Source organism: Cinclus cinclus, chromosome 2 (genome assembly GCF_963662255.1).
Source record: "Cinclus cinclus chromosome 2, bCinCin1.1, whole genome shotgun sequence".
In the NCBI taxonomy this organism is placed as follows: domain Eukaryota; kingdom Metazoa; phylum Chordata; class Aves; order Passeriformes; family Cinclidae; genus Cinclus; species Cinclus cinclus.
In genome coordinates, this window is record NC_085047.1 from 51,180,323 (window position 1) to 51,207,619 (window position 27,297).

Below are 27,297 nucleotides of genomic sequence, written 5' to 3' on the forward strand. Positions count from 1 at the left end.
ATTTCATTAAAAAATTCACTCATTTCATGATTAGCTTTAAAGTAGATTAATCTGCTACATCTGCACAAAGGTCTTTATTGAGAATAAATTTCAGTAATGTAATAATACCAAGATGCAGTAGACTCAAGGTTGATCCCATACTGGGACACCTGTCTTTGCTCAGGGGTTCTCAGAGGACCTGGGAGCCTGGTACACATATTTCCTTTGGGGTTTCCAGTCACTTCACCCCAAAATAAACTTCAGCTTTGCAGAGTGAAAAATTCAAAAACAAGTTACTGAAAACAACTTTCATTTTCAATGAAATCTAAAAACCATGAGAAAGCTATAGATTTGATGGTTCTTTAATTAAGTAGCAGAAACTTAGCTGCTCTTGTCTCCAATGACAGAAAAACCTGCTAAAATTCTTTACCCATGACATAAAACCGTGCTAAAATCCATACAGTTGTGGTTGTGACCACTAGTTTCAGTGCTTTATGATCCACTTTTCACTTCTGTATTCCCCAGGACCAACAGACCAGCAGGAGCCAAGGAGTACCATGCTGTCAGAGGTGCAATTACAAACTTAGGTTTGCTCATTTGCACCCAATAAAACCACAATAACCCAGGAACCAACCACAATTTACTTTTTACTTTACAATTTACCTCTTTTTTGAGAGGAGCAGGTGCATTGCCTTGTTACCTTTGCCACATGCTGAATGTGGCGTTTACTTTCTGCTGGACAAATTATTCTGCATTTTCTACCTATGTTAGATAATGTTCTGTTTCATCTCTGATATAAATGCATTTCAGTCACATTTGAAGAGACACTTGTAGCTGCTAATCAATTTATAAGGTCCTCCTGAACAGTTAAGGAGACCTAAGAGTAGGACTTCAAAAACTTTCAATGTAAAGGTCTTAATTTTGGCTTCTTTAGACTGAAGTTTTCTTTTACTCACAAGCCTGCCTCATTCCTGTTTCAGTTTTGGAGCTTCAGGTAATCTATTTCTAAGAAAAATTTATTCCATGGTATGTTGTCCCACCATACATTTTCATTCTACTTGATTTGAGACATTAAGTGCTCCATCCTTTGGAACAAAACCCTGCAATTTCACAGGGGAAGTTCAAAAGTCAGTTCAGCACTAGTGCCTGAAAAATCTGTCCAAAATTGGACAAGTTAAAACAGTTTGAAATGTCAGTCTGAGCAAACCACTGGAGGTGTGGTGGAAAAATTGATCCCAAATTTACCCAAAGCACAGCCAAGCCAAAAAAAGAGTGGGGGCATCTGAAACTGGTCCCCAAAACCACCCCAGGCAGTTGCTTCTGGAGAGCTCTGTAGCTGAGAGTGAGTTGGGACAGTGCTCAAGGGTGTCCTGTCTGGTAGGGCTGTCACAGCAGGCAGCAGAGAGGATGTCAATGCATAGATAAGAGGAATTGTACCAGAAGAGCTAGAGGAGATCAAGTAGGGATTTAATCTCTTTGAGAACACAGAACATGCAAAGGACTGTGGGACATGAAGATCAGGTGAGAGGAGATGTGTCAAAGAGACTGAGGGTGTATCTGTGTCACAGACACAGTGGAGGCAGCCTTACAGAGCAGAAATCCTGGCAGCAATCTATGTAGATTGCTAAATAACAGCTAAAAGCTATACTTCAGAAACTAGAGGCAAAACTTCATCTTATCAAAAAAAATGTTAGGGTCACAAAATTAAATTTGCAAAATTTAGTAAGTCTCAGAATTGAAGTCACCTGCTTAAATCTAACTCACCCCACTAAGACAGAGTCTCATCTTCATCTGCATATGCAGTTTCCAAGGATCCCATCTGATGATGGGCAATGGTCATGTATCAGCCCTGCTTAAGGTCTTGCAGGTGAGAGACAGAAAACCCCCAGGTTTCTGAGACTTTGACAAATAAATGGTGCCCCTGTGGCAAAGCACCTTCCATTCTTCTTCCATTCTTGTTTTACACCAAGTCACTTGAAGCAAAATCTGACCATACCACCAGAAACTGTAAGTTATTCATTCCCTGGATGCAGTACTGTTAGATCCCAAATGCTGATTTGCACAAAATGTTGTGCAACAGCAGCTACTGAGAGTCATAACTTGAATACTGGAGTTGAATTATGGAGTACATAATTCAAGTTCTAACTCTCAAGAGCTGATATTTCTAGGGTTCAGCCTCATTTTGTCTCTTGTTTCTAACTGTAAAATAGGAACAATGTAACCTTGCAGCTATTAAGAACAACTAAAACAGTAATGGTATGACATGTGCCAGACAGTGCTCCTAAGCACCAGGCTCATGAGCACCTGAGGGGATTTCTAATTCTGTACTTAGTCCAGTATTCCAGAAAGCTGCAGTACAGCAGGCTCCAAGTTAAGACATTCAGCAATGAGGATCATCACTTTCTGCAGTAGATGAGACTGAAAAATTCTGAGCAACAAAAAGGGTGAGGTGATTATGTCAGTCAATCATGTCAGTCATGTCAGTCATGACAATCCTACCCTATGAGGGGGGCTGTGCAATATAGCCACAGGGGTCCTTACCTCTGGTGTTTCCTGACTTCAAAGTACTGAATTTAAAAACTAAATTTTATTTTAGTGCATAGTAACTGAAAGAACACCAGATAGAAGGTGGCACTTTCCCCTTACGTACAAGGAATGTAAGAACTGAAACTTGTTGTTTTACTGCAACAGGTAAACATGATTTAGAGCAGGGATCTCAGAATTACCTTAGGTGATCACTATTGGAGGATCTGTTAAATACTTAAGTCAAATTCCTTAAACAGTAGTTTTCAATAATGGTGGTTGAGGATTACATAAAACCAACAGTATTTTATATAACTTTTCAGGCAAATAGGTCCCCACAGGGAGTTAAAATTCTGGTACATTTCCCATTTAGTTTGTGAATTCTAAATTAAACCACAAGTATAGAGGTAACAGTGTAAAATACCTCTGCAAAAATTACAAAGAGCACCAAAAAAACCCCTAAGGGTGCAAATTTTGGCACTGTAGAGGGTACATCCATTGCTTAAAAAAAAAAAAACCCAGTCAGTGAATCAGAAAAAGTGACTTAGACCTGCTGGGCACCACGGATCTGTCCTGAATAAGAGATAGTACAGAGCAGCCCTGTCCAGAAGCATGCCAGGGGCCAGGCTGCTGCTCATCACCTCTGCTGTAAAGGGTGAGGGAGGGAAGGAAGGACCACATTGTAGCTGTCTTTTTATGCACAACCTACTTTCCACAGCTACCCAGCCATGCTCTCTGCCTCTTTGGGAGCAGCTGAGTGAAAGATCCGCTCTCTCCTCACTCTAGCCAGGAGTCAGCTCCTTTCTCCAGCTCACAGCCCTGCTGCCCAACAGTGTCCTGCTGTCCAACACTGTCCTGCTGCCCTCTGATCCAGCACATGGATGTCAGGGCAGAAACTCTTCCCAAGGAGCACTGGGGAAAGCCCTGAGTAACCTGCTCTGCTCCCAGTGCTGAGCCTGCTCTGAGCTGGAGACTAGACTGGAGAGTTCCCAAGACCTCATCCAACCCTAATAATTATATAATTTTTAAGAATTATAAAAATGTGCTTGCTTTTTTTACAGGTATATCTTGGGCAACTGGCATTCCTGATCCTTAACAAATAAATAAAAGACTAAAGCAGACCAAAGGAGTAACTGTGTAAGTGCCTGTGAAGCTGTCATCACAGCAAGGATTTAATCACAAGTTTTCATTTGGCTTGATGGTTCAAATATGACAGCACACTGATGGTTAAAACTGCATTTCATTTTGATCATTGCTCTTTAACCTTAGTCACCAGTTACACTGCTACTCTGCCAGTCAGAGCTGAACTACAATGCCAACTTCGAGGAAAAAGACAGAATTTGTACAGTTATCAACCTGATTTGGATCGGATCTATTGTGATGGAGAAGAAACTGGGCTGGCACCAGCACATAGTTGACACATTTAGATCAGCTTATATTTCCTGCCTTCTTATTAACAAAAGCTAGAAGAAGAGGCCAAGGAATATACACTGCAGCTATGCAGGTCAGCACAACAAACAAGTATAATAGCAAGGACAAAAATGCCAGAGACAGAAAAGCAACAGAACAAGAGAACATATCTGGCATCAACAGATATTTGTACACATTTCATTATGTTGTCAGATAACTAATTTAATTAAAGGGCAAGTGCATCAGCGTCTCACCAGAGTATTACCAATAGCACTTGAATTATGGCAGTGCATAAACCCAGGACATTAGTATTCTATCCACCTTAAATAAAAACTTTTGACTCCATCAATTTTAATACCTAGTTGCTTTAAGAAGTTGGCTACAGTATCATGGCAGCCTGCCCAGGTTCTTTGCTCAATCAAGCAATAGTTGTCTTTGACCAAAAAAGAAAAAATAGCCAGCAGTATCCTTGCAGAATGTCTGCTGGCATCCACTATCAATATAGGAATAAAGGAATTAAAATGGAATTTAAACGTTAAAAGTTTAGTCTTTTGGTTAACCATAATACTACAAAATTAGTTGTTTTAGTAATTCATTGTTGAAGCTACCCAATCTGGATTAATTTTTCAAAAAGCTACCATGCAATTTTTATCTATTACTTTAATTATATGTACATAAGAACTAATGTGCTGTAGACATAGTTTGAAAACCTGCATCATTTACCTCTGTATATACAATACCAGCATGTCACAGCGCCCTAGGCAAGGTCACCAAACTCCTAGCAATGCTGTAGGATATGACAGAGGAATCCATCTTTACAAATTAGACTTCATTATAAATGATCCTGCTCATAAATCTTGATGCATTGTTGTCTAGTATAATAACTGTACCTTGTACTTGCATGTACCCTCTAGATCTTCTAATTCACGGAATATTTTACAAATACACATTGGATGTATGTTTGTGTGCCTTAGGCGACTGCGCTGCTGAAATAGCAGTGCTCTAAAGAAGACCCGACCTCCTGGAGCACCTGCCCTGCTCTGTGTCCTTCTGATCCCCACCTGGGGAAGGAAAAGCTGCAGGAGGCCGGTTTTCCAGAGCAGGTAGGTGACCTGAAGCTATAGAAGCACCTGAAATGAAACAAACCATTTTTCTTTGGGAGTTGTGGTACTTCTCACATGCAAACCCTAGGAGGAACCAACCTGGTTGGTTAGACATAGAAAACTGATCAGAGAAGCAGGCGAGCCCGCTTCCCGGAAGGCAGAGGCAGCCCTCTTCATTTCGGAGATGCTCAGAAGGTGCCTCCGACGCGGAGTGACGGGGTGGCTCAGCCGCGATCCCGAGTGCAGGTGTGAGCAGCCCCGCCTCGCCTGCACGGGCTGGGGGTGCAACCTGTCCGCCCCCGGCTCCTGCCCGTGCCCGGTTCCTGCCCGCAGCCCGACCCGCCCGCGTTCCTGGCGGGCGCTCCCCGTCCCGCCTGGCCGAAGCCGCGGGGGTCTCCTCGCTCCGGCGAGACAGCGGAGATGGTAACCCCGCGACGTCCCCCTGGGGCGGGACCCCTCCGCGCCGCTGGGGCATGGACGTGTCCCGGGGCGTCCCCTCGGACCGCCGCGGGCAGGGAGCGGCGGCCGCGGCGCGGCGGGGACTGACCTGCGAGCCGACGCTCCCGGACATTCCTCCACAGCAAGTCCCAGGCTTTGGCGGTGGAGTCCCGCAGCTGCTCGCTCAGAGACCTCCGGAGCTGCGCCTTGGCCGGGCGGCGCTGGCTGTTCATCCTCGGCGGCTCCGCATGCCGCCCCGGGCAGCGCCTCTCAGCGCCCGCTCTCCTCGCCGGGGACGGGCGGCGGCGGCCACATGGGGCCGCGGGGCAGCCCCGCCGCGCCGCAGCCGCGTCACCGCCGCCCCGGGCGGGCGGCCCTTCCTTCACCTGAGCGCCGCCCGCCCCGGGCCCCCGGGGCAGCGCTGCTGCCGCCAGCCTCCCTCCCTCCCTCCCTCCCTTCCTCAGCGCCCCGTCGCCCTCCGCCCTCCTTCCCTCCCCGCGCCCCGGCCCCCGCGGGGCGGGGAAGATGCCCCGGGCTTCAGCCCGGGTCCTGCCCTGACCGGGACCCCGCGCCCCTCGGGCTCAGGCAACACCGACGGCCCGGGACACCGCACGTCTCGCCTAAATTCCGTGAGCCTGCCTGTGCCCGTGACCGTCATTTGGGAACTGTGCGGCCAAGCCCCCGCGGCTGCCCTGCGGTCAGCTCCCAGCCGCCTCCCGCTGCTGCCTCTGCTCTCCCTGGACAGCGACCGGGAGCTGCCCGCCGCCGCCCCGGCCTTGCCGCCCCAGCGCTGCGAGCGGCCGGCGTCCCCTGCTACGGGGAGAGGTCGCTCGCCACGAGGGGACAGAAAACCTGGCCGGCAACGGGGTGCCCTTCTCCCGGAAGGCTGAAATAGGTGCTTCGCCCATGCTTCAGCTTTTGCGGAAAGAAAATTAGGGTTTTTTTTCAGTGGCCTGGGTTCATCAACTCTCCACTCAAGATCAAGCCATAGTCCTCTCAACACAGTCTCTCCCGTTTCTTTCCTGCTTACTCCCCACCTCCTTCCCCCTGCATCACTTCTTCTCTTACAAGCTCTTGCACTTTTGAAAAGGTTTCAAAATGAAACCCTGGCACACACTTTTTGCACACTTTACAGACTAAAATTAACCCTGATTTCTTCATCCGTAGACTAGACAGAAATCAATAGCAGGGCCCTCATCCCATTTAGGAAAGCCATTTTGTCCCTGCTTCTTCTGTGCTCTGGGAAATACTGTTTTAACAATGGCCCCTTCTCCATCCCGGATGTTCCTCCAGCAGAGAGTTTGATAGCTGAGAAGGACAACAGTGGCTTCATTTCATTTTGTCACAATCAATTACTTACTGCTTGCTCTTTTGGCAGAGGTGATGTGCAAAGCAGAAGCTGATGTTCCTGCAAATGAGTGCCCCACTCTGAAAGAGCTGCATACCCAGGTAAAGCAGTCATGTTAAACATAATCGATATCCCCATCTTGTTTAGATTTAAACTGTAACTGCAATGTCAGCAATACCCATAGAAGCTAAAAGCAAACAGGAAGATGTATTCCATGTTACCACTGTTTTAATGTCTTTTAATGTCTTCTGCTTACTTTGTGACATGATTTTGTTTTCCTTTGTCCCCGTTCTTAAAAGGTTCATCTAAAAAGGTTCTTCTTAAACTACTCTACTATAGCTGATATAGTGGAGACAATGTGCTTGTCCAGAACTTGCACAGATGTTGTATGTCACTCCTCTGCCTGCAGTTCTAGCTACAGTGTCCTCCAAATGACTGGACAAGCACTTTTGAGAAAAGGGATGCCTTCCAGGGATGGATGCATTCAAGATCTGGAAGCGAGACAGCATAATTATGTAAATACTCCCACATCCCATGACCCAGAGCAAACACCTGCTGATGTTAATGGGAGAAGAGAGGATTATGGTTCCTACAATCAGCTCCTATGCCCAGTAAATCTGCCTCTGACCTCTGCCTCTCTTTATTTAATCTCTCACCAACACAGCCATTGCCAGTACGTAAGACCTACTATGCCTGTTTTCTGTCACAGGCTTTTATCAGTTAGGAACCAGGCAGAGATGAGAAATTAATTCCTGACATTGTACTCAGCTGCCCTATAAAGATGAGCCATGACACACAGTCTAAAGGCGAAATAATCAACTCAGTTTTGAAGGTTTTGTATCATACTGTTGTGTCACCACCCACAAACACCAGCCCACGTCAGCCAGTACTTCAACCTTTAGCAGCAGTCTTCTGGCAGCCACACTTGGATGCACCACCTTAGCATGCCCTGCTTGTCTGGAAGATAGATCTCCCTTTCTTCAGATGCTGTCTGTGATGGCCAGAATGCAGCAATAGAACAAAAGATACTCTCTTTCCTTCTGCACCCTTTTTGAAGATCTTACTTTATCAAAAATATCCCTAGACTTCCAGGTTTACTGAAAGCAGCTAATTAGTGACTAGATACTAGCAATTGCTAATCCCATGTTATCTCACCACAAGTTACTAAGATGAACTGCAGTGATATGGCTGTATTTCATAATCAGCATCAGAACTGAACTGGCAAGCCTAGACCAAACTCTGTGGCAGGCACTGACAAAAATCTTACTAATTCCAGGTACTTTATTGTGGAAAACTAAATCCAGAGGCAAGATCAGATACAGTAGTTTTCTCCCCAAAGAAAACAGTGCTATTGAGTAATGAGAACACATCTCAGGCAGCAACTGGCCTATTCCTATTTTATGCTTTTAATCATAGTCAGCTGCGCAGAAGTTGAATTGCCATCATGAGTATTTTTTATGTATTACACCTCATAGTAGCAGTTACAAAAAGAGCTGCTCTGCAGAATCTGCTTGAAGAAGGGTACTTGTTAGGAATCATTCACAGGTCAAACATGCTTAATTTCCTTTTAGAATGTTAGAAAACCTGACAAAATGGTAAAATTCTAGTTAGTCTTGCCAAAATGGTTCTTTCCAGAATAATTGCAATGAAACCACTGTATATGATGAAAACAATGGAGGAGGTTCCCAGATTCCTTAAAAGAAGCTGAACTATTATATTTGTCTTTGCTTATTGATAACAGAATATTGGCAGGAATGAAGGTACTGTCTTTAAATCTTGCAAGCATGCAAAATGTTGGGGAAAAATCTAAGCTACTCATACTGATGATCTGATGCCATTGTGGCACAGAAGTCTGATACACTAATTATACATTTAACAATTTATAGTTCTTTCCAATCACCATGGAAATTAAACACCAAGTTAATTGATACTGCATAGTATTCTGGCCTCTAATTAGCAGTGTGTTTTTAATTTGTTGCAGATTCCATTATGCAGCCTGATGTAGTCCTAGGAAAACTCCAATGCACCTGGTAAGAAGAGAATCAGACCTAAGGAAAGAGAAACATGTCTACATCTCGGTTTGCCATTTGTAAACTACTGAAAGACTGTGATAAACGTAAAACTTCTTTCCTTTCCATCCTCTTGTATTCAATTACAATGAGTCAGGATTTTTTTTGTTAATTTAATCACCTTCCAATATTTACCTACTTGTAGAAGAACAAAACAGGGTATGTCTTGTGGAGGAAAATGCAGAAAGAGTGCATCCTTGGTTACCATGTGCTGGTTACTATGTGCTGTTTAGAGGACACAGGCTCCTTACACTAGTATCCCTTGGAAAGTAATACTAAAGCAAAAGAAGAAATAACAGGACCTCAAGATCAATGATGCAGTCTGATGCTAATCAGTGCAATGCCAGATTTTATAATGAATCTCATTCTTCAGGAACTGACTATAATGAAGCTTTGTGAAATTTACTATACTCAATATGGCGTTGCTGTGCTTTTGTAGCTTCAAATAGTAGCTCAGACAGCCTACATATAAAAAAATCAAGCAGTATTTATAACTTTGGCAGTGGTCTTTATATCTTTGGGGGTCCTAGAGCTCTGGAATTTGTTTCCTATCACAGGTTAAATGGTCTGAGTGGGATGCTGTAAATCTGGATTACCACTGGAAGGGAAGAAAAGATTCAAGGTTTTCCATTGTTTGTTTTCCTAACAGCAGACTCCAGTGAATTTCATACTAATTCTGTGGTTGAAGTTATGTGAAAAGCACCAAGGGCATATGAGTAGGTGTCCTCTTTGACATCTAAGTAAACAAACAAATATTCTGGATGGAGAAAAGTAAGAATCACCGTGAATGAGGACAAAATGTTCTAGCTTGTGCCCTGGCACTCTCTCTTTGCTTTTTATTTACATATACAAATTATCATCATTTTAAGGTAGCTTTAGTGAAAATAAATTATAAATTAGTTTCACTCCTTTCTGGTTTATCAGGAGATTGGCACCTATATGTTCATCCTGCTTCATTTTAGCATTCTGAAGCTCTGGGAAAGGATTGCTCTGCACTTTGCCAACAGAAGAGCACTGCTGGCTTTCATTAGTGGGGGCCAAATTCTTTCACTTTTGTTCACAGTGATTAATGCTGAAATAAATGGAACTTCTTGCAGTATTCACTGTGAAAAGACTAAGTATGCTCAGATACAGGCTACAGTAACAAAGTGTCTGCTGTTTGACTGTGTTCCCTCTCCCTTGCTGGAAGAGGCATGGGGGGCATGGGGGGAAATTAAACATTAATTCTATTCATACAAAGGATGGTCGTTCATTGTTGTTATTATTAATAACAAACTGTGTTCTCAAAGTGCTTGGAACCAAAAACTGGATGGAGCTGAAGTAAAATCTCTGCCCTCAGGAGACTGAAAACTAAATATAAAACAGGACACCGAAGGAGAGAAGACCTGATTGGAGTAGGAAGGGTGGAGTACGAGACAGCAATGAAACAGTACTGGCCAGAGCAGTAAGTGCTGGTGTACTTCTGGCACACCAGAATTAGTGTTTGGAGGCACTGATGCAAAGTGAGTTAGCAAGAGAGTCTCCAAGGAGGTTAATGTGGTATCTTTATATATTTAGAGGACCAACTTTCAAGAAAGAGGGGCATTTTTAACAAAAGCATGTGAATGTGTATTTGAAAACCTAATGAGTAGACAGCAAAAGCTGGGTTCCTGTACACACACAGGCTGTGGGAAGATAGCTTTTAATATTGAACAAATAGATGAGGCAAGGGAAGGACCTTCAGACTTCAGTCAAGCAGCCTCTAGCTGATGCACCATATAGGCAGGACGAGCTGCAATGAGCAGTGATAGCAGAGAATTGCCAGGGTATTTGCATTTGGGATGCAATGCAGTAAACCAGATGGTGTCTATCAATGCAGTATAAATGGGAACAGAAGTGAAATGGTAAACGTGGGATGAAACTTTTTTTCACATCAATCAAAAATTTTCACCTGGAAACCTCCTTCTGACAAAACCCATTGTTCTTAAAGAATAAAAATTAGAGAAATCATACATTTTTCTGGAAAATAACTGCTATTTTCCTGGGTTTAACACAGCAGGGTTTTCACATTCTGTCTAGCTTTAACATGCGCATTTCTCTCCATCTTGCATTCTGCTTATATCTAGCTCTTGCAGGTTATTTTTTAATAACCCCTCTACCTCTCCAGTCTCTTGTACTAACACAGCCTAAATTGTCACAGGACACTATAAACTCCAGGTGAAGGTCCTGTGTGACAGGTAGAAGGTTGCTGTTATATGAGAATGGTGAAGAGGGGGACAGAGAGGCAGCTGTGGTACAAATGATGATTAGATGGACTGCCCTCTGATAAACAGGGCACTTCTATGGAAGAGTAGACAACAAAGCTGATGCTCCAGCTGAAATTCTGAAGAATTTCAGCCATAAGAGCCCTTGCACATTTCTCAGATAACAGCAGAGAAGAATGGAAAAAACAAACCAAGTGCCAATAAACTTTCACTTCCTTTCGTAAGATGCTCTGTGGACATCTTTAAAATATATTACACTGAAGATATGAAATCTTGTGCTGAGCAAAGCCAGTCTCTGTAGAAACAGCCAATTATTCAATGATTAAGCAACTGGGAAAGTGGACTACATTTTATATATGTAGATATATTGGTTTTTTACTGGAGCTGAGCTTGAAATTTTGAAGTGATTAATGCCCTTGAATAAGTGAGCAGCTGTGTCAAAACACAAAATGTCTCAGCACAGAATATTGTTCTTATCTTTCCAGCTTCTGGTGTCTGAATTCCCCCCTCTTCTTCAGTCACTTGAAAAAAATATATTGTCTTAACCTACACATTTCTTTGCTCTCAACGTGGTCATTTCCTTAATATTGTATTGGGGCTTTGTCTAAACCACAATATTTGTTTATTTTGTTCCTAAACTTGTAACTGTTATTACCATCACAGTAGAAATAATTAGAACATTTGTGAAAAAAACCTTTGCATTGCAGCAGTCAATGGCAATTTAGCACACACTGTAGAAGGATATTGCTTCAGAGACCTGGAAGCTTTTTCTCTTATTTTTCTTTTATAACTCTCCTGGTTTGCACAGGAAAATGTGATCAATCTTGACAACAATCTAACAACAATGCAAGCAATTTGTTCCCCAAACCAATTTATATATAAGAACAAGAACATTTTTTCATATGCACAAATACTTCTCTGCACACATGTTTTTGAGTAATCAGGTTACTGACTGATGGCAGCATATTGCCAAGTATCAATATATTGCAACCCTCATCACTGACCACACAGCTACTATTTTAACTTATTTAACAGGTTATAAATACGTATACTTAAGAGAATTAAAAAGCAATGGCACTTATGTTTTTGGCCAGTAAATAAAGAGTGTTGTGTCCAGTTGCAATAGAGGATGGAATTTCAGGTAGGAGGATTATAATGACCTGAATCAAAATTTGGCTGGGGCCCAAGCCAATCTCTATTAACCTAAACAGTTCAACAGGATCTTGAATCACTAAAGCTGATTTTAAATTTCTCCTTGATTCCACAATAAAGAAGGGCTAATTGTGTGTCCACACCATTGTCTGAGTCTCATTTGAAGTGAAGGCTGGTGACAATTCGATTGTAAGCATCATTTCCCACAGCTCCATTGGGAAGGTTTCCCAGCCGGCTCAGAGCCTGCCTAAGCCCACTCCATCACCCAGCTCTGGCATTACAGAACTCTCTGTTCCAGCAGGCTGAGTGGTACGGCCATTCCTGGGAGTATAAAGGAGCTTAAGCTGAGGAAGAATGCCTGTTTCATGACATTTAACATATCTGTGTATTCCCACTGAGAAGCAGGATATTCATGCTGTGAAGAAGGGGCTGGACTAGGTGGATCTGCAGCTCTTTCTGTCCGAAAATGTCCCTGTTTCTGTGAGAACGTTTTGGTAGTGTCAGGCAGCACCTGTATTCCATTAACTCCAAAAGCATTTCAGTGTTTACAGTAACCAGGAAATGTCCATGTCTGTGTTATATTAACAAGTCAGCAGTAACAACTGCAGTTTCAGTTTGTAGAGCTGTGCAGAGAAGGGTTTACTTTGAGTTGCTGAGTGTTTTACTTTATTTGGTGGAAACACAAAGAGGCCTGTGGTACTGCCCTTGAAACCATTACAGAAAGCTTTGGGGAAAAAAGTTACCAAATAATGTCCAATAGTGTTTCAGTAATGGTTTCATATAATGAGGTAGCCAAAAGCATAGCTATGAATTGCAAGTCTAAAAAATACTTGTGGCAACAAATTTGTAGCTCCTTCACCTTAGTATTGTTTGCTACTCTTCCTGCCTACTGCATGTAAGGGGGTTTGCACAATGGCATAGTTTCATTCAAGATTCATTATCTTGGAAACAAAATTGTGTTATATTTTTATGTGGACTATACTACATATGGTCAGAGAGGTTAAGTCATAAGGTGTCACTGCATAGTAGGCAGCAGACTTTATAGGAGCAGTGATGTGATGCTGAAGAATTACAGTTTATGTAAAAGAACTCAGCTGTGAGAAATTAAAGCATAACTTTTTGTAGATTTCCAAATAGGCTCCAGTTTCTGCATGCAAGAGGCAAAAAAAGCTAAGCTATGCACTCATGTGCTTTTCACATAACTGAATTTTAATATTCACATTAAATTACTATTATATAAGTACTAACATCAAAGATCATGGGAGAAAGCTAGAAAATGTAAAGATATTTTTCTTTTCTCTTTTGGATTGAAAACAGTCCATGGTACAGCAACTTAATTCCCAAGAAAGGCAGTAGTAGGGACTTCTCTGTAGCTGACCAAGTGTAGCAAAAATAGAAGGAGCTTGAGGAGGTGTTTCCTCATCACCTGCTGCTGTGTAGACTGATGTGACCAGAATGATGACAGAGATCACGGCTACAGCTCTCTACGGGGTGTGCCACCACTTGTCTGCCAGAAAGCACAATCTTTTTTATTTATAATCACTTGAAAAGTTGATCCCAGAAAGAACAGAGCAGGCTTCAGCTCCTCCTTGCATACACTGTATTCAGCTGGCCTGATCTTCCTCTTATTAACAGACTTTTTTTTGAGACTCCACCGAGACATTTTTCCTTGACTTCCTTTAAGTGCCATGCAAATGAAGGAGACATGCATTCAGGACTCTTCCAGGAGGCAAGAAAAGGGTTTTGCTTTGCTGGTACATATTGCTGGTTCCAAAGTTCATTTTTTTCAGTATTGCAATGACTTCTAGTGAAGTCAGGTCCTACAGATGATGTCGGAACATCTTTACAGTGCTGCAGGTACAGCTGTTGCTCATCTTGTTTACTTACACTACTGCCATGCAGATTCATTTCAACACCTTTTTGTCATTTTGGGCTGACACAAATCTGTTCAGCAGTAATTACATGAGATTGTTCTACATTTCAGGGAATATTTTTGACTCATTTACATCACAAAAACCCATGCAAATTTTTTGGAGAATAGGTGCTAAAGGGATTATAACTCAGCAGGATCTTACCATAGTGATATCTTTTGAGACAGAAGATCAGTTAATTTACCTGGCAGAGAACATTTATATTAAGTAATCCTTGGTTTGATCAAAGTTAACAGATACATACTTTCAGAGTTCAGGCCTTAAATATACATGACTGTCAATGCTAAAGGGGAAAAAAGTGTCAGAAATAAGTATGAAAACCACAAACTAGTCTAATTCTGACTCATACTGGAGGCTATTCCTTATTTCTATTCTGAAATGTTGCTAAATGGTTTTAAAATTATCTAAAGTACTTCACTGCTGCCAGTCAAATCATAAAGAAAACTGTTTCATCTGGGAAACATTATCCTTCTTTAGGACTTAAGTAGATTTGGGTTTATCCACCTCTTTCCTGTCCTATAGCTTATCTTTTGCAGCTGGGCAAGATAAATGCAAAATAGGTTGTATGTACTACCAGAAAGTAGACATAGGCTCTTACTTTGTATAAGTATAAATTACCCTTTTAATGCAGAATTGCTGAAACTTAAGGTCTTCTCAATAATCACCAGGGACAGCCTCTATTCCTAAAATAAGTACTCTAATAATTCTTAAAAAAACACCAAAATCACCAGAATTAAGACCAAAAACAAGTAATGGACTCACATTAATGGTGAAGTTATTAATTTGTAATTGCAGAAATTGCCATACGCTTCACTGGAAAATTTCATGTAATATGGGTAGTCCCACCATGTTTCTTAAGAATACGTGAACATAAAGCCCTCCATTTCTTTCTGATTTGATGATCCTCATTAATTGGGGAAAAAGGCTCCAGTACAGAGGGTGCTGCTTCTTCTGTATCTTTCATACATTGGATATCCCTATGACTTAGAGGTGACTAGGAATTTAGTACCACATTTTTTCATTGGGCAAATAAAATGATTGTATCTTTCCTGCCTACCCTCCTTCACTGACTTCTCTGAATGTTTCTTTTTGTAGACAGTTTTATAATGTTGATGATGCTGGGCATCACTGTAACATAGTTCCCTGAATTTATATGATTACATTATAACAATATCAATGCTGATTTTTATGGTTCATATAAATCAGTGTTTTATTTGCCTTCACAACTAGTGCTGTAAATTGAACAGCTGTTTTCACTGAGCAGTTTTAATTAAGCTGTCCATAATGCTGCCTAGATATCTTTCTGAGCTGGTAACACTTCATTAAGTATGCAGTATCAGTGAACATTTCAGATCATTCCTGAACATTACCTCAAACTTAGGTAAATTGATATCCCACCTTCACTGAGATTGTCAAATCACCTTGTTCTGTTGAATTTGGTTTTCAGAAATCTTTCTAATCTTCAGGAACCTAGGAAATCTTGAATTTGCAACAGATTTTGCGATCTGTTCACTCACTTGTCAAGATAATGAAGCTTTAAATGATACTTGCCCTAGTAAAATCCTTTGGGCAACCTATTATTAGCCTCTCTTTATTCTGAAAACTGACAAGCTCAATTTATGTGTCTTTGGATCTTTTATGAAGTTTATGTTCTATGACCAAAATTTCCTTCCCACACTGATTTCTCACATTATTTCATCTCTGTTTTGAATATCTCTGGAATATTAGTTTGGAAAGCCAAGATAAGTCTTATCTCTTCCTGTTTTTCTGTGCAAAAGCAGCTTCTTTTTCCTTTTAAAAAAACCATACTGGATCCTACATCTGTATTCTCATTTGGGAATGTTACCGATTGCTTTGTTGTATTCAGAAACATATGATAATTTATATGATAATTAATATTAATTTTGTGTCCCACAACAACTTCTTTTCAACTTTAAATATGGGTATCATTTTACCTCCCTTGGACAGCTGAACCTGATGCATGTGTTCCAACACTTCCATGTTTAGCTCCGTTTTTGACAGTGGAAATTTCTTTGTCTTTTATTTGCAAAAAAGACTCCAGAAAGTACTCACATCCAGGCATTACATCTGTTAAGGAAATACTCTGTCCAGGCACAAAATTTTAATGGTTTTATGAACTATGCCCCTAAGTTTTAGAGTGTAAGTCCCTTTCCAGTTTTCAGAAGTGGTTACAAATTGTCATCTGGCAGTATAAACAGAAATTTCAGTATAAATCTGGAATTTCAGTCCTTTTGGTCCTCAGTTTTTAAACCTTGCTTGTTACTACCCAGGAAGGTGGCTAATCCCCAGCTGGTCAAGAAGACATAACCCATGGGTGATGTGATGATAGACCATGGCATGCCCATTAACCAGCAGAAAGAAAAACAGGAATTTGTTTGATTGCAAGGGGGGAGAAGAAGTATTATGCATGGGTCTAGAGATCTTGCAGAGCCATTTGCGTTTAGAGATCTTGCAGAGCCATTTGCCCATTTCACTGGGAACCAGAGAGGAGTAAGATGCTCTGGACAAAACAGAGGTATGGAATAGAGGCAACAGGAAAGGCAGAAGGAAGAGAAGGAAGAGAAGGAAGACCACTGTAAGGCATCATGAGCAGGAGAGTAACCAGACTCTAAAGTGACTGTGGCTTTAGGAGGAAACTAAAGAGTGGTAAGGAGGAAAACTAAAACTAGATTTTGCAAAGAAGGAAATATAGAGAAAGGGGACAGATACAGGGGAGTCCAGAACACTATCACAGACAAAACCAGTAGGTGGGATTTGTGTGTGGTGTAGAGATGTGAAAAGAGCAATGAACAAAGTGCTCTCAATGATCTCTGTTTGCACTGCTAGTCCAGGTTAACAGAATCAACTGAGTTAACTTTAGAATGCTTGGTTTTGCACTTGGTTAATTTTAACTTCATCTGGGAAACAGAAATGTTAATAGAATTTCAAAAGCAACAGATTTCCCTTCCTTGTATTTTGGACACCCTCTGTTAAAAGAGACTTGAGGGAGGTAGGAAGGTAGGGTGGAAACACATCCTTGAGAGGATGTCTCATCCCATCCCAAACCAGCTCCCCAGAAGAGGTGCTACAGTAGGCCTACAGAGCAGGACTTGATCTAGCTGAAAAAGATGTTACAATTTGAAAATGCCTCTCTACTACCAGTTAAAGGAGGGGTTCTTAGAAAACCATCTTGGACTGGAGGTAAAGCTGGAGGTATCAATTCCATCTCACATTTCCTGTTTCTGCGGAATTCTAATAGTATTTCAATATTCAACCCTTTTAGACTCATTTGAAAATCTCAGGTTGAGAGTGCTGCAGTTTCACTCTAGTCTTTTCAAAGTTTCTAGTAGATCTAAAAGCAAATTCAACATGATTCTCAATAGAATTTGTGTTCTGAAAGCCTATAACTTGTTTCTTCCTTTGTTGCTTTTTAACACGGGCTGTGTTTTGATGTGGTGACGTAGGAATTGTTTTGCTGTTGAATAACAACTTTTCTCTTGCAGCACCAGCTGTAAAACATGAACACCTTGTTGGATCACACTCCAAAATCTGAAATGGCATCCTGCCAAAGCTCAGGGCTTCCTTTTTGTTTTGACTGTTGCAATGTTCTTGTTTCTGTTAGTATCACGTTCCTACCACTTGTGCTTTTCAGACACCTACGGCCAAACTTGGTGTAACTCCACTGAGCTCACTGAAGCTGCAACAGAAGTGAATTTGTCTCAGTATGTCTGTAAATTAACCAGTCATTTAAGCTGGAGAGTGACATTGATAAGCAATAACAGCACAGGAGTGGTGAAAGGAAGATATCTCCTAGTTAGTTTTGGACAGTTGACACTAACTCTATTGTCAGATAAGTCTTACTGACTGTGGGAAAAGCTGAGTGGGAAAAGTCACACTCACTGCTTGCTAACCGTAGGAGGAAAACAGATCTGGAATGCAGAGGAAATCTTGACATTATCTGTTCCCCCAACCCCTACCAGCCAGGCAATCAAAGTAACTAGCTGAGTATCGGCTGCCTCTGTTCCTGCCCCAAATAACTGTGCTTTCTTGACAGAGTTTCTGCTCACAGGAGAGAAAGCAAAGAGAAAGAAAGAGTCTGAAGTGGTATGGGGGAGTGTTTCCTGCAAAAACCCAGGACCAGCTTCTCTGTGACATCTAAAAGAATACTGATGACATAAGCCTAGTGCTGTAAGCAGAGGTGGCTCTGCCATTTCCAAAGGACAGCAATTCATGCCCGACAGCCCTGCAACCCAGAACTCCAGTACTTCATTGCTCCACCTGGCCTCCATTGACATCACCAAGGACAGTGCGCCAGACTCTGCTAAAAGAAGGACCAAACCCAAGGGAACAAAACCACTGGAAAGAACTCCTCTGTTCCTATCCAAATTGTGTTGTTTAAGAATAAAGCGTAGCCATTTCAAACGAACACTTGCAGATTAAATTTATTTCCTTCTAAGCCCGCATAAGACACAGGGTTTATCAAGACCTAAGGAAGCACAGTATACTATACTTACACCAATGTATCATATATACATCACAGCAAATTATTAGACACTCTCACATGTTTCTGTAAACTAGGTGTAGCTTAATACTCTTGATATCATCCCTATAAGGTTGTTACATTTAAAAAAATCCAGAAATATGAAGTCACAGAAGAGGATCAAAGCAACAAAAGCAACAAATGAAAAGGTGCACTTTAAACTATGCTACTGAATATATTGAGTTCTCTAATACATCATCCCGGCATTGAGTGTACTGCATCAGTTCTGTCTGTCTTATAAATAGGTGAAAATATAAACCAGAAGTTTGTTTTGACTTTGAAAACTCATCTTACCTTTTTCTTACTACATGAGAGTCCAGAGACCTGTAAATTGAAGATTTTTACCATGTGTTGGTCAGGAGGCAAGAAAAGTGTGTGAAAGTAAAGGGATAACTTGATGTGCTGTATGTTTCTCAAACAAACAGATCCAAATATCAATAGTCTGCTAGTGATGCCAAGATACCTATGGCCTTATGCATACTTTGCCTACTCAAAGAGCCTGGAAATCAAAATCTGTGGCTTCTCTTGGTGGGGTCCTGGCATGGACAGTCAGGCAGATAATTTTGGGGAAGGCTGGAAAGACCAGTTGGTTGGGGGATGTTATAATTATTTCTTACTGTATTCCTTCTTCACTGCTTTGGAAAGAAGTTTCTTCCTTGGCACAGAAGAAACAATTCTCTGAATCTCTCCCTCGTATTTTGTACCCCAGACCCTTCTGTCTTTCTTTGACAAGAGTGAATCACCACCACCCCGTAGACACTCATTCTCTGATTATTCTGTAAGGAGCCTTGAGCTGCAGCTGGCTAAACCAATGCTGACCACTCAGGTGAGATTTTGGGCATGCATGAGCAGGTATGGAGGCTCTCCACACAGCCACAGTGCTACTGTAAGCCCCTCCTGGAGTCAAGCTTAGCATGAATAAATGACACATCAGCAAGCACCTGGCGGGAGGGGGACTGCAACGTGGACGTCAATCAGTTCATGGACCCACATGCATGAAAATAAGCTCCTGATAAATTATTCGAATGCTGAATTAGAAGCAAATGTAAATGTTTCAAGTTTAACCCTCTTTTATGAAAACTATAGATGATAATGTAAGGTTTGTGAGAGAAGAACTCTGTTCTGCCTGTACAGTGCTCACAAGGACACTACTGTGGGCCTGAGGACAATTGTCACTACCTCCATTCAAAAAAATTTAAAATAATAAATGACCTTATTAGCAATCCAAGTAAGCAGCATTTTAAGTGTTTCCTGAAAGAACTACATACATTTTATGGCGTAGAATATTTCCCTTTATATATATATATATATATATGTATAATGTCTCCCATTTCCTCAGCTATTTAGAGACTTTGCTTGATTCTGAAATCTGTGAAAAGTAGAGGCTATTTTTTTTTCTTTACAGATACAAATAGTTTTCTCTACAGCTTAAAATGCATCATTAAGAGACTAACTACAATCCCAAAAAGTTGCTGGTGACTGCAACTGGCAGAAAGTTTCTTTTCAAAGAAAAATATCTAATTTTCTACAGGATGTACCGGCAAGCTTCTATTCTAGAATCAGTTTACTTCTCAGAGTTAAGTCATAAAAACCTTATATAACAGTGTCTTTGGGAACCAATAAATACTCCAGGGTAGTTATGTACCAAATATAAATAAATATAAAATAAAAAACCTACAGCCATTACCTTCCCAAAATCTATGTCAAAAGCCTACAATTCATGAAGGCTGGAATAGCAGATTAAGATCCACTGAATAATACCCACGTGTAAAGCAACCTTTTGGCCATCTGTTTTCTTGAACCTGCCTTTCCAATTGCTCTGCCTTCATAAAGACACAGAGCCAAGATCACAACAGGCAGATGCCATTATATGCAATGGAATTATATATGGGCTGTCTTTTGCATTCATATGCAGCCCCAGTCTCCTCCTCTGGCTGCATTTCAGTGGTGGCTTGACAGCATGCTGGAATTTACTAATTTGTTTATGCCTTGTGCTGAGCACTCAATAAATACCAGCAACTCTATGTGCATTTCTGTCATAGCAACTCGCTGGCCTGGGTGGAATCTAATACAGAGAACAGGAAGGGCAGAGACTGGATGGTTTTCAGCTGAAAAGCCTTCTAAAGCAACCCTCCTGTTTCTTAGTAGGTGACATCAACACTACACAGCTCTTTGTCCTCCTCTAGTGGTCCCATTATAGTTAGGGAGAGGCTTTTGCAGTGATTACTTCCTTCAAATTAATGCAGTCATTACCGCGTTACAAACTGTAGAGGCTCATGCCTAGAGGTCCCGCGTTAGGTTCTGACATGAGCTGCAGTTCCATGGTGCTCAGGGAAGTGGAAAGAGGCACCTCTGCTCATAGCCAGTCACAGTTACACAGCCACTTTGTGTCCCTGAGCCATGGCCATCTCCTCTGAGCAGAGGCTGCTCCTCGGCAGGTTGTTCAATAGCAGGAAACAGTGGCATGGTCTGACTGCAGCCCCACAAAAGCTCCTATGCTGCAAAAGTCCAGAAGCTGACTGCTTTGTTTGATTGCTTTATTGTCCCAAATGCTTTGTAGTATGTTCCAGCCAGAAGCTTTTCTTTGTGTTTTCCTGCCTGAATTGCAAACAAAGAAACAGCACAAAATCCATCTTATGTGCAGAGCTGTTCAGAGAGATGATGCATGTCACTCTGATGCAGCACAAAACCTTTAACATTAATCCTTAGGAACTGATACTAAAGAGTTAAATAACAAAAGCTGAGCCTAAAGAATGGTTGCAAGGGAAATGTTTTCTAATGGGAAACACTAAAAATGTTGGAACTGCTGCCCATTATAAATGCTTTCTGTGAAAACAAGATTCCTACCATATAGATTATTCTTTGTGTGCATCTCAGAGCTGTAATGCTTAATTAGCATAATAAAAAGCTAAAGGTTTATTTTGCTGCTTGTATACTTTAACATTGGTTAAAGGCTGTCTAACCTTCAAACTTTTGCAGTTACGTCTTGTACAGGAAATAAAACACAATGCACTGTTCCTATCAGAGAGGTCTGAGGGAAAGGTCTAATCAAAACAGAAAACAAATACACTTTAAAATTATTATTCAATAAAAATTTTCCAGGCATTTGTTGCTTTTGGAATAAATGTCAAATGGCAAAATGTGCCTCTGCCATGACTCTTGGAAGCCCCCAAGTTTAAAACAAGTCGGCTGCTCAGAAGCAAGAGATTTGAATATGGCTGGCTGTCTGCAACCTTTGTCAGGCAATTGTTCAGTCACAGAAAAAAATTCTTCAAGAATCCTGTGTCTCCATGAACTTCATTGCTGGAAACCAACACCACCTAATTCCAACAGAGGCAAAACTTTAGAGCAATTTATCAATCTGAATTAGATCACCTTTTACAGCAAGGTTCCTGTTGCATTTTGAGAGTTGTTACAATCCTAAGCTCATCTACCAGCTGCTTAGTGTTCAGCTTTCCTTAGGAGTCCAAGCTGTAGCCAAACCGAGTTAGGAAAAATGCTTATAATATCTTCATTCTGAAACAACCTATATTTTGTACAATTATGGACTAGATATTATTTTTAACATTTATCATCTCTATTTTCAGTATTTTCCTTTCTTATTTAAAATGTTGACTAAAAATCAAAGTCACAGAAAGAACCATGGAGCAGGGAAATATATTTAGAATAACATTGAGTAGTTGCATGTGTATAAAGTGTTTTTATACACTTCTGCTTTATTGTTTGAGAAATGTCTTATAAAAATTAAGAGTATTTCTTAATGGATCAAGCTTTTGTCTATAATTCACATGCTAAAACATATAAATATATAAATAATAAACATATAAATTATAAACATATATAAATATCTAATCTATACCTGGCTGTTATAGTTGGGTTTTTTTTAAGAAACAGCAATATCTCATTTTCCCCTTGCTTTTGAGTGCAGAAGATCTCAGTGTGCCCTCAACTGTTCCAATACATCAGCAAGAGTTGACTAGCAAAGATTTTCCTTTTTAGAAGAACAAAGAAAGGCTTTATTCTATCATTTCTGATTATGAAAAGAAGAGGCAATCTTGCTGCCTAATTTTGGGAACCAAACTGGCACTGCAGAAAAGTTAGAACTGAATCCAAATGAAATGACCCTCTGATGCACTGACTGCAGGACAAGCACCAACTCTACCTACTTCTAATTTGATCAACACAGAGTATAACTAGTTAAGAGGCCAAGGCCATCAAACAGCTGGGTTTATTCAATAGTTTACTTTCACTCCTCAGGAAAACAGCCTGTTTTTTTCTTCTGTCCAAGGTAAGCACCTCCACTTCGTGCTGGAAACATGTCAAAGTGACCCCATTCTGCTTTCTAGTAAGTGCACGGTATCGTTGGATGAGGATGTTTTATTTCCCCCAGTTATTTAAGGTCAGGTTTTCATTTTGGGTAAACTTTTATAGCTGGAGTAATGACTTCATGAGACACAAGTACAGCCTAGGTCTTGAAAGGCACTGCTGAATGTCTAATCCAGCTGCTTCTCCCCTCTGAAGAGGATGAGAAGAGGGGTTTCACAGTCACAGCCTCAGCTTCACCACAAGCACACTTGCCAGACATCCATAGCAAGTGAAAGGCTGAAAGAGATCACTTCCATCCCCCCATAAGCAAGAGGAAAATCCCAGAACAGGATACGGTTCTGTGAGCCACATCCATTTCCCTGTTAAGAGTGTGATTAGCCCGTAATTCCTGCCCAGGGACTGCAGCAAAAGTAAAATAAAACCATGAGCATAAAACCTTATATGACTAAGGAAACATAAAAATATGTAATCAGTTGAAAGTACTGTACTCAGGTTTGATTTTGTGATGAATCAAGCACCTTCAGTTTCTAACAAGAGCCAGATGGAGTTACAGCTCCCTCCCATTTCCCAGAATCAGGCCCGTTGTTGGCAGTTGTTCATCTACAGCTGCTCTGAAGCACAGTTCTGTTTCTTACACTGTGGAGACCTCTCCTTGAAGTCAATTTGCAATATGCTTGGGCAAATATTGCATTATCAGGCTGCTCATTAAAGCCCTGGGACCACCACTGCCCCTGTTTGAATTTTGCATTACATCAGTTAGGGATACACAATTATCCATGGAGTACTTCTGAAATGGCCAAGGTCACATGAGGATTTTATCGTATTACTGCAGTGCACCATCTTCCTTGCCAGTCCAATCCTGCTCTGCTACAGACTACATTACCATGCATCAGCAAATACACGAGCACACTGCTATATTTAGTGTTTCATACATACCACTAAAATAGAGGATGTGTCAGCTTTTAATCTGATTTCAAATTTTTGTCAGCAAAGTGAGGGCTCATTTTCTCTACCAGTGATGAAGTGTGCTCTGTGTTAGTCATCTTGAGCTATGTGGTGATAACTTCAAAATGCATTAGGCAGCTAGAATGCTCAATCTGAGTGGAATGTTTTTTACTAAGACATATACTGAGGACAGTAAGGACACACAGCATCAGTCAGCCAGGTTGTAATAGTGATTGCCACAGGCCACCTACAAACCAGCAGCAATCTGGCAGCAAGAGGAGCAGCTAAGCAAGGTATTCTCTGGGGTACCACAGCAGACAATTAGGACCTCCTATACTGCATGGGCAGAAGAGATAGGTGGTGCAGACTGGGTTTGGTGTTATGTACCTGGCAATATGAGAAGAAAAGCATTGATGATGATGACTTGAGCAGAGTGGTCTATTGCACAGTGATGGGACTGGGGCAGTCCTATTAATGATATCATCTATTAATGACAGCAGGAAGGTGGTTGAATGGCTAAAACCACAGGTACCAACAAGATAGCCACATTCATTCCCCAAAAAAAGCAGAGTTCAGTGATGAATCTGGTGTTTTCACAGGTCTGGTAAAGCCACAGAACAGGGTATTTTTTACATATTTGTAACACTTGCTTATTAATGCATCACATACAAGCAGTACAAATGCGAACTGCCTTCCTGTCTATCGCTTCTGCAGAAATCCAGCAGAAAACTTGCTCACCTGAGGCCAAGGGTGAGCCTGTCTGTGTGAAACCAGCTTTTCCACCCCAAACTGCTTGACCTCCCTTGCAGCTGTCCCTTGCACTTTGCTAACTACATCTTAAAGGGTGTGGGCAACACCACATTTGCAGCCTAGGTCTAAGTCCAAATAAATTTTTATTTCCATAGTAGTGTGAAATTATATAAATATATAAATTTCCAAGTCTTTGTGGAACTCCATTTCTGCCCAATCCCGGGCTGTCCATCCCAGTCCCATGATGCTGTGACAGGGCTGTTCTCTGCCACAGCCCTGCCCAGCCATGTGACCCAACTTGCAGACTGACAACCCATCCCATCCTTGGCTCATCCCTGTCCTCAGACCTCATTTTGGAGCTAACCTCTCTTCCTGTGTCTGCCCCAGTCCCCAGGGAGCCACCAGCTCATGCTGCATCCTGTCATGATTAAAGACGACAGAAAGCAGAATAAATTCATGCCTCTAGAATCACATCTTACCATTATTTACTTTTTTTTTGAATGCTTAATTCATCATTAATTCCAGTGCATGCACTGTTATAAGTACCAATGTTATTACATCTGGATGTAATGACACGAGGCCTGGCAAGCATGCAGTGACACTGCCAGCAATGCTGGTACTTCAAATGAAGTTCCCTGATGTGGCTGGGTGGTCTGTGCAGCTGTAGCTTTTCTTAGACACATTTAGGGCATCCTGCTTAACATATTGTGAGGCACCCACTACAAATCCAAGCAATGGAGAGCCCCAAAATATTGCATTTATTTGAGGAAAAAAAAAAAAGAAGTTACATAAAATTCATCAAGAGAGGTAACAGCATTCCAAAGGGGAGGTTTTTACCCTTTCACATGCAAAAATGGTTTACATGGAGAATGACTGGAAGCTGAGAACAGCCCAGCCTTGGGGAAAGGGCTGCAGCAGCTCCAAGCTGCCCTGTGCATCCCCAGGTCCCAGGGGTTATATATATGCTTTTTGGTGGAGAGGCCAGAGTGTGACCCACTGGCACTCTGGGAAAATACTCTTTTGGCCCCTGAGGGCTGTAGAGCTGTCACCAAGAATGGGGTCAGAAGAATAATGACAAAAGAGAATGAGAAACACTAAGAAGTAAGGACGTAAGGGGAGAGTGATGCAGAAAAACTTGAGTAGAACAGTGAGTGCTGTGTTCTGTGTGAGGCTGACACAGACAGGACAGGTTTTCTCATCATGCAAGAAATTCCAAAACAGAAAATTTATTATCCAGAAAGCACAAGAAAATATCAGAAATATTTAGCAACTGCAAATCTGGAAGAAACCCTTCTCCCTCAGTTCAAGACATAGATTTGCCCTTTTAAAAAATTTAAATAATGTTTTCTCTTTTTATCTCTCTCTCTGTCTTTTTAATACTTCAATGTAACAAATTTCAAAGCTGAAAGTTTCAAAGTTAAAAATTAACACTTCTCACTTTGAAGACTGTTAAATCACTGTACGTTGAGATGTGTATACCTATTTTACAGAAACTATTTGAAATAGAAATTAATGGATGCAAACCTTTTCCTGTAAAATGTTCTATTTGAAGAAATGGACATTTTTTGCCAGAAGCATTTTAATGATAAATTTATTACCAGCTCTACCATATATGAGATTTCTATGACTAAAGTTTCATCTCAGTGACCAAACTGTGTCAGGAAATGATCTGTCATTCTTCTTTCATGCCTGCAGTCATCAGATTTTCAACCATCATTCTACAGTTCTAACATTAGGATGAGTGCTAAAACTTTATGTCTTCTAGTAACAAAATTAATATTATCATAAAACAATTAAAAATCACTCATACTGTAAACTGGGAACACTGCTGAAATAATTAGTTTTATTTAAAATTCATGCTCCATTGACATGTTTTCCTTTTCTTTATAAAGTGAGCCTTCAGTGGCACAGGGAGGTTTTGATCCAACAATGAATACAATTTAAACACTTGCTCAATCAATCTCAGAACTTATGAAATATTTTAGCTTTGGAAAAGCCCAGGCATGTGTTTCACTGACAAATACCATAATGGAATAAATCCACATCCAAATCATAAAGCAGGAAAAGTTAATGCGTATAGAGCTTGAATGAAAATATGCAGATTGACATTATGTACAGCAGCCTTCATGTTTTGTTGACCTGAAGTTAACTACATGAGGGTGGAGTTTCCTACGGAGACCTGAGTTTTCTAGCCCAGGGTTTCTGGAATTTTGCTAAGCCACCACATTTTCCAGCATAGCCACTGAATCAGTGAAATTGGCTCCAAAAAGCTGCATTCATCTGATTCTGTGTTAAGGTTGGCCCCTGGAATGAACTGTGGATGCAGTTTAGATCAGAGACAGATGCAAGAAGAAATCACTGAGTGAGCAAACTGGCTTAAACTAGTCCTTCAGGCCAAAAAAAAAGATGCTAAGTCATCTAGGGACAGATGGGTAATTACAGCAGCGACGTCCAATTACTTTCCTTTTAATTGGCACACACTGCATACATCCTGACTAACAAAACAGAAAATACAGTCAGAAATGGACGACTCCAGGGGT

General features: G+C 41.2%; 1 protein-coding gene across 2 annotated transcripts in view; it reads right to left on the bottom strand.

The window, feature by feature from the left end:
• Positions 1 to 27,297, bottom strand: part of STARD13 (StAR related lipid transfer domain containing 13) — a 239,075-nt gene that overhangs the window by 133,383 nt on the left and 78,395 nt on the right. The window contains exon 1 of one of the 2 annotated variants that reach the window (XM_062514705.1): positions 5,563 to 5,686. The exons of the other annotated variant lie outside the window; for it this stretch is intronic. Coding sequence (XP_062370689.1) covers positions 5,563 to 5,686 — 124 coding nt within the window. Of the gene's footprint in view, positions 1 to 5,562; positions 5,687 to 27,297 lie in introns of those variants that run through there. 2 annotated transcript variants of the gene reach the window in all.